General features: G+C 39.8%; 1 protein-coding gene across 4 annotated transcripts; it reads right to left on the bottom strand.

The window, feature by feature from the left end:
- Nucleotides 1-1381: 1381 nt before the first annotated feature.
- On the bottom strand, nucleotides 1382-5104 carry LOC102624835 (uncharacterized). 4 transcript variants are annotated; one of them, XR_008051990.1, is made up of 4 exons: nucleotides 4888-5104; nucleotides 4146-4294; nucleotides 2242-3931; nucleotides 1382-2113 (listed from the first exon to the last, which is right to left on the bottom strand). XR_008051990.1 is itself a non-coding variant. In XM_015527327.3 (4 exons), the coding sequence occupies exons 3-4, from the start codon at nucleotides 2308-2310 to the stop codon at nucleotides 1694-1696; spliced, it is 546 nt and encodes a 181-aa protein (XP_015382813.1). In that variant the 5' UTR covers nucleotides 2311-3931; nucleotides 4146-4294; nucleotides 4542-5104; the 3' UTR covers nucleotides 1382-1693. The 4 variants fall into 4 exon arrangements, 3 of the variants coding, with proteins under 3 accessions (XP_015382813.1, XP_052290311.1, XP_052290321.1); XM_015527327.3 differs by having other exon boundaries at nucleotides 1382-2170; nucleotides 4542-5104; XM_052434351.1 differs by having other exon boundaries at nucleotides 1382-2170.
- Nucleotides 5105-7949: the final 2845 nt, after the last annotated feature.

The following is a 7949-nucleotide window of genomic DNA, read 5'->3' as shown; positions in this document are numbered from 1 at the left end:
TTCGCCCACTTAAGCCAATTCAGAAATACCCCAATATGAAGCGTAGCTTGAAATATTATGAGTTTCATGAAGATTTCGGCCATAGCACCGCCGAATACTTTCACTTGCAAGAAGAAATTGAGTCATTAATTCTGAGTGGCTACCTTAAGGAATTTATGGTTGATATGCAGGAGGCTAGGAAGTTCTCGGAGCAAGATAAGGGTAAACAAGTTGCTAACCCTAATCCCGAAGTTAAGGTACCCCAGGGGCCAAGAAAGAGGTTTATGTTCGAATGATAGCATATGGTCCTACCTTTGCGGGGGAATCTAGACTGGCCATCAAACATTACAGCAAGTCGCCAATTTTGGATCGCCCTGGAAAAGAAGTGAACTTCGCTTGTCAAAATCACTTTAGGGTACCCCGGGTACTCGACCATCCCTTCCCTATTCTCTTTACAGAGAAAGATGCAAAATGTGTCTCATACCCTATGATAATTCTCTGGTTATAACACTAAAAGTCGCCACCGGTAAGGTTGCAAGGACTCTGGTGGACATCGGTAGTTCCGTGGACATCGTCTTTAAAAGCGACCTAGATCGGCTGCTAATCGAATCGCCAAGGATCACTCCATGTGACACGTCACTTGTCGGTTTTGCAGGAGACATGGTTATTCCCAAGGGTATCATCACTTTGCCCGTTCCAATTGGTCAGGTACCTCACCGGGTGGTCCATATGATTGACTTCCTTATTGTTGATCATCCCAGTGCTTATAATATCATCTTGGGAAGACTATTTTTAGCAACAACTAAAGCGGCAATCTCCATGCATTATCTCGCTATGAAGATTCCAACCGCTGGGGAAGTTATCACAATCAAAAGGATCAATAATCGGCTCGAGGATGTTACTTTGTCGTCTCGAAGGCGAATTATCAAATTGCCATTAATATGTTCTTGGAGAGGCACCCCATCAGCACAAGGCCACTCATTAACCTATCCAAGCGGGCAGTAGCTAGGCGCCGGCAATGCTAAGGAAGTACTACTAATATGAGCTATAATTGCCCCATTTCAAGATAATCTGAGAAACTTAGGGTATCTGACCCGATTTGATCGTGAAGATCTGTTGAATGTCAAAGCCAATAAGAAAGAATACAACAAATTTAAATAGGGAGGGTCAGAGAAGACCCGAGAGCGAGATAAACCAGCATACCCTAGCACCATGAGATTTCGTTAAGGTATGCACACGCCCACACCTCCATTCTTTAACTTGAGCCAAGTAAAGAATAATAAAATGACAATCACAAGAGTTGGATGCCTAAAAGAAATGAGGTAGGCAAGCATGCACCTTTACTCACCTTATTTCATTAAACATTGACTAGAAGCAGATGGCAAAATAAGCATGTTTTTGACCATTTTTGCAAGAAAGGGGGCTAAGAAGGTCCCCAAGCAAAAAAAAAAAAAAAAAGAGTACTTGGGGGTACCCAAGGAAACTCCACATGTCTATTTGGGAAATGCCATAATCTTTATTTACATCTTAGTTGCGCCAATTATAAATTTCATTTTGTATTGTGATGATGCTCTAATTATTAAATTATTTAAGATACATCATAATCTTTATTAAGACAAGCAGCGAGCATATTTACGGGAGTCACCACGCAAGCACCAAAAACACATCAGGAGGTACTTGGGGTTCCCGAGGAACCTCCACAAGTTTACAAAAATTAATTATAAGCGATGAATTCAATAGCTTGCCAAATTAAGTCTATTGGGAGATCCACCTGGGGTACTCCAGAAGTTCGTTGTGGGCTGAGAGATGGTGAAGCCTGGATTACCCCCTTGTCTTCGATCGCTTTCAGGATGGCCGACTTGTCCACCCACTTATCCACTTGGGGTACCACCAGCTCTGGGTCGACGCTCCAGACCTCAGCCATGATAAGAGTAAAAGTTGTGTCTATCATTTCCTGTTGGCGAGATAATAGCTCGACATGCTTAGACTCCACCTCTTCTAACTTCTTGGACATTCGGCTGTTCTCTGGGGTGTGGTCGTCCAAACGCCTCTGCAAAGCCCTAACTTCCTCTCCGAGCTTCTTTTCCCGATACTGACCGAGTCTGACCTCCCCTCGCAGCCTTTCCACCTTGGCCTGTACAGTCGAGGTGCCACTAAAGTCGTGAAAATTGTGGCTAAGGTAGAAGGCCGCCTAAAAAGAATAACAATAATAAAGAGAAGAAAAAAGAGTCAAGATGATAAAAAAAAAAGGGAGGCACTTACGTCATGACAAGCCTTGAGCGCTTTGCTATAGCGCTCATTTAAGTCTAATTTATCCACCTCCATGGCCATATCTGTAGAAATGCACTCAGAGGAATGGAAAAAGCAATCAGTCAAGTGAGATATTCACTTGTTTGCCACCGGGTCCAGCTCACCCTCTATAAGATCTCTAGGAACCGTGAAAAATGAGCCAAGTTCCCTCTTGTGGGTAGCCGGGATACCCCGAGAACCCCCAAATAAGGAGACGGGCAATTTGCCCTTGGCGCCTGGAACGATAGGAGGTCGATCACCCTTTACTGAGGTACCCAAAGTAGCAGAGGAGTTGCCGCTTATGCAACTGAAGAAGACATCAAAATCTTCAGCGAAAAGGTCCATACTTATCCAACACCAAGCAAAAAAAAAAAGTGAGATAGAGAGATGAATCAGAAAAATGAACATCAGAATCGTCACTGGCAAAAAGACGCATTAAGAAAAATAAGACATGGTCGCCAAAACAAAAAAAAAAATTTGTGCAAATGATGGGGGCACCCCACAGAACCAATGAAGGCTGGGTACCCCAACAACACCATATAGCCATACGTGAATCGCCCCCCGAAGAAGATGGAAGACTATTCTCAATCAAACCAGCTCTTGCCAGCTAAGTAGTGCTCAGAACATCACCCTCACTCTGCAAAAATTGGAACTTCTCTATAACACTACTCACTTTCCTCCATACTTCATGAACTGGGGATGCTCCCTTGGACCAAATGATGTTTGCAAAGGTCTCAAGAAACAACAATAAGAACAAAATTCATGTGAGAAATATATATACACATAAAAAGAGAGAGAGGGGAGGAAAGAAACACATATTATCTTCATTGAAGAAATTCCGAACTTGCACAATTTCATTCGCCCGTTGGTATACTCCTCCTCCACTCACCTTCAGCTACAAATCACCCATATCTATAGCCCTTTTTCAGCAAGGGATTTGGTTTCACCAAGCAACCATGAACCCTCTAAGTAGCAAAATAAGCTATGGATAAATCAGCCGACTTTTTCAACTGATAAAGCCCCCTCATATCTCCATAACAAATATCCTCCCCAAATACATCCAGCCACAAAACCTCCAAACCCGTGAGCAATCTCCAACCTAGTAAAGATAATTGTCCGAGAGCAATCTTCATCTCAGTGAACATTTTTCAAAAAAATGGCTTAAGAGGCAAACTGAGACCTAAGTCAAAAAGGTCAATATGAAGGACGACACCATCAAAATGAGGGTGCTCGGGGCGCTCGCCTTTGCGAGGTACCCTAAGGCGAACAAAATGAGGTATGCTATATTTAGTTCTAACATTTTTTCTAAATCTCTCGGAGTAGCTGGCCTACCCCTCAGTGCATAGAGCCTACGAGCTACAGAGACAGAGGGGGAGATCATGGGAGGTTCAGGAATGCTGACAAGGGTATGAGATTTGGGTCTAGAATTCTTTGCACGAGTTTTTCTATGGGTTGGCTTGGCTGGTTGTTTGCCTTTAATCTTTGATTTTCTACTAGGATTAATTTTAGATAACTTGGGACCAGCTGAAGGGGACCTATTGTCGTCACTAAGGGATATATAAGGGGCTGACTCAAAAAATGAAGCCTCCTCACTCGACTCCCCCGGCTCCTTGACCACGTTACGACCCTTTTTCCCAACAGTTTTTCTCCCTATCTTGTTTCCCTACAAACACAAGACACAAGTTGAAAAGAAATTCTCTACATCAAAACATGCCCCCTACAACTTCAGACCTTATTCATCACAAGCCAAACACCAACATCCACCAATAAAAGCATAAACAAAAAGAAAAAGTACCAACACTTTGCATGAAATTCAGGAACAAAGCAACAATATTTTTCAAAATAAAGAAGCCAAAAATAGGTATAAAAATTCATACCTAGATTTCACCAAAAGCAGCAAATTTTAGTCGCTGAAAAAAGCAAGTTTGGAGATGGATAAACTGCAAATCGCCAAGAGAAGTCATGGATCGCCAGAAATTGCTCGAAAGATGAAGTTGTGCAGAGGTTGTCATAGGCACAATGAAATCTGTTAGAGATTTAAAAAAAAAAAAAGCTAAGCCTGGACAAAAAAAAAAAAGAATCTAGATGATATTAAAAAAAAAAGTGAGCCTTGATGATATAAAAAAAAAGGAATCTAGGTGAAGTATATATATTTATTAAAATAATAATAATAATAATAAATGTGTAAAAAAAAACCAAAGAAAACGCAGTGGAGGAAAAAGAGAAAAGAAGAAAAAGAAGAGTGAATAAGACAATGTGAGGGAGAGAAGCACCGCGCCAAACCCGTCGGAAAGAGACCCTGCCGGAAGCCGCGAGACGCGGCTATGCGTCGGACAAATTGGGCATCGGAGACTGTCGCAGCAACCACCAAGAGCCCAACAGAAACACGCAAAAAGAAGTGCAGCCTAGATGGAAGGAAAAAGAGAAAGAAAAAAAAGAAGAAAAAAATAGGAAAAGAAGAATTGACCGAAAGAAGAAAAGAGAAAGAAACGGAAAAGAAGAAAGAAACCATGAAAAAGGTGACGTGAAAAGGCTTAAAAAAAGCAAAAAGAGAAAGAAAGAATGATGGTGGGCCGAGAAGAAGAAAGGAAAAAGAGAAGTAAAGGAAGATTCTTTTACCTGTTTGTGGAATGATAATGGAGCCCAGGAGAAGATGAGAAACTGAAGAAAAAGACGAAGCCAAAAAGAATAAGAAATAAAGCTAAAGAAAAAAATGAAAAGCCAGGGAGCAAGAAGAAGCCACTGGCAGCAATTAAACTTGATGGGAGATTATTTGGGATTTTCAAAATAAAGTGGTAATTTAAAAAGAGTGGAACATGTTTTAATTAAACCTGACAAATCGTACTTCATAAAGTGAGAGGTCAAATAATTTTGCAGAGGGGTATTTTCAAATTTAAATAATGTGTCAGGCGGTTACCACTTCTCTAAGAAAAGCTAGAGAGACGTGAAGACATGCATCAGTTCAGTGTTAAAAAAAAGGTAAATACCGCCATGTGTCACGCACAGTTCCTTCAAGAGTTTCTTGTGCCTCAATTACATTCGCCATAAAGAAACTAGGGGGTGTTGTTTGGGAAAGAAACATGAGGCCAATGATGAAGCGCCACATGTCGATATTTAAGAAATTAGCTTACCTTGGGTACCCCAAGTACCCTAGGTACCTTGGCTACCATAGGTACTCCGGGGGTACCTCGGGTACACCATGTAAGGATATAAAAAGTCTTTGTAAAAATGTAAAGGGATATGTGGGCCCCGAATCTAAAAAAGATTGGTTTAATATGTGTCAAAAAATAAGGAATCGGTGGGAAAATCTTGTGCCACAAAAGAGGAGACAACTGCCTGTCACGCCAGCGAATTCGCCAAAAGTTTGATATTATGACAGTTGGGACCACCAGCTTTTCCTGCTACACCTGCAAAATTACAACGGAATTGCAGAGGTACGCGGGATCATTCCATTATCCCCAACATGTGAATACACCACAAACTTGCTCTCTACGCATATTTTTGAAATGCCTAAGCTGCCATACGCATGAAAATAAGAATACTCCTGACATGACAGCAGGGAATGCCACTAAAATAACGTCAGGTGGCACGGCGACCAGGGTACACCATATAAATACTCAGGTTTAATTTTTATCAATTAAGTTAACACACACACACACACCAGGAAAACTATGGTTTTTTCAATCTCAGAACCTTCATTACCGAGAGCTTACAAGCTCTCTAACCTGAGATAACCCAACTTTGACTTGAGCGTCGGAGTGTGGTCGCCGGCCACCCCCGGCTCCACCTCTGACCTCTTTTTTGGTTGTTTCGCAGGTTTGAGGCGAGTTTCACCAGCCCTCCGCGCCTGAAGTCAGACCCCTTCCATATCCACCGCCATCTCAATCCTCCTCCACTCCACAAAAAGCCTAAACAGCCCACACGTGCTGAAGAAGCGAGGCACCCCGCTCCCTAACAAAAAACAAATTTGTTGTTCTTAGCTTGGTTTTGTGGTTTTTTATTCATTGACCCAAAATCAACTGCAAACAGACATAATTGCCATTAAGATGCGGATTGAGAGAAGGAATATTAACATTGTAAGAATATCGACTATTGAAATTTTACTTTTTTACTTTCTCTCTATAAGCAATATCATTATGGATATCCATATATAATTTCAACAATTTCATCAACCATGTCCATCTCTCCATCAATTCAACCTCACATATGCACAAAGAAAAAGGGGGGGGGGGGGGACAACATTATTTAAGTCTAAGGCAACAACATAAATTAAAATGCCTCTAGAAAAATGTCTTCAATAGTGGCAACCATGCATCTGAACCATGTTGAGCTTAGAAACTGATAAACATTTTCTTGAATTTATTCTCATTTCCAACCAATTCTTATCTAATCTTTATTGTTGCATCATTTTAGTCATAAGTAAGATATTGGCATAATCATTCAGTGGAGCATATGATTAATCAGCCTCACACGATTTCAATATTCATTTCTTAGCCGACTTGTATAGTCTTCTTCTATTTCTAGCAATATCAAATATTCTTAATAACTCAAAAGCTATATATAGAAGACACATGAGGTAGTCCTAGGATCTGACTATATTTTATCAAATAATTTTTCAGCCATCCTCTTGCTGTTTGTCTTAGGATTTCCAACATTCCACCCTTGATCGTCTTAATCATGAAACAAATATTATCTATCATCAATTAAGCATGAATTCTCCACTTGCATCTTTCCCATGCACATAATAAAGTATGGATTGTGGCTTATTCTTGCAAAGTTCTTGAGAGCACATCGAAATTCGTCTATAGTGGAGAACACTTGACTAGCTTTTAATATAATTTCTTCATCAACCTTTGTGCTCTTAACTCTCTACCCATTCTTTGAAAACTATATTTATCTAAATTCACATCAAAATCATCATCAGGTGAAGTATCCTCATCAGCACATAGAACTGGCCGAGTGAAGTACCCTCATCAGCACATAGAACTGCATCATCGATCGTTTGAATAAGAATTATCACTGAAGTGATACTTTCTACATCCTCACTGTGATTACTCTCCAATTTCCTTATTTCATCATCAATCCAATTTATAGAATATATCCACACCGCTGGCATCATCGTTTTTTAATGATTCGTCAACCCAATTTATAGATTGTTCACGATGAATTGAATCTGCCATTACGGGTTTACTATGTTGGAATTTTATTGTATTTCAAAATACTAATTTCTCACATTGGAGAGAAGTGAGAGCAATCACTTTTATGTTTGATTTGAAATTAGTCATATATTTGATTTAATTATAAATTAGGAATAAATAAGTCAAATCTAGATGTGATTTGGATTATTCAAATTGAATTAAATCATTACACACATAGATAACTAATTCAAATTAAGTAAGAAAAGTGGGTAATTAATTCAAATTGAATTAGAAAAAATGATTATGAAGGGTTTCTTTATATAAAGGAGACATAAAAAAAACCTACAAAGTATAACGACCTCTATTACCTCTCTTTCTATCTTATGTTCCTTCATGATTTTTGTTGTTCTAAATTGTTGTTTAGAGTGCAACCTTACAACAGTATCGTCATTGAATTTTGGAGATTAATTCGTATTATGTGTCCTTATTGCACTAGAAAATCTTCATAAAGGAGCAAAAATTGATCTTAAGGACAATGCATTG

This window comes from Citrus sinensis, chromosome 2 (assembly GCF_022201045.2).
Source record: "Citrus sinensis cultivar Valencia sweet orange chromosome 2, DVS_A1.0, whole genome shotgun sequence".
In the NCBI taxonomy this organism is placed as follows: domain Eukaryota; kingdom Viridiplantae; phylum Streptophyta; class Magnoliopsida; order Sapindales; family Rutaceae; genus Citrus; species Citrus sinensis.
The sequence above is the reverse complement of the archived record's forward strand: the minus strand, read 5'-3'. Positions and strand labels throughout refer to the sequence as shown.

What these genes read in the sequence shown, in the direction of transcription:
- LOC102624835 (XM_015527327.3), bottom strand. Translation starts at nt 2,310, where the DNA reads ATGGCCATGGAGGTGGATAAATTAGACTTAAATGAGCGCTATAGCAAA. An exon ending in CGCTCAAGGCTTGTCATGAC is followed by an intron (nt 2,171 to 2,241) that starts GTAAGTGCCTCC and finishes TATTCTTTTTAG; the next exon opens with GCGGCCTTCTACCTTAGCCA.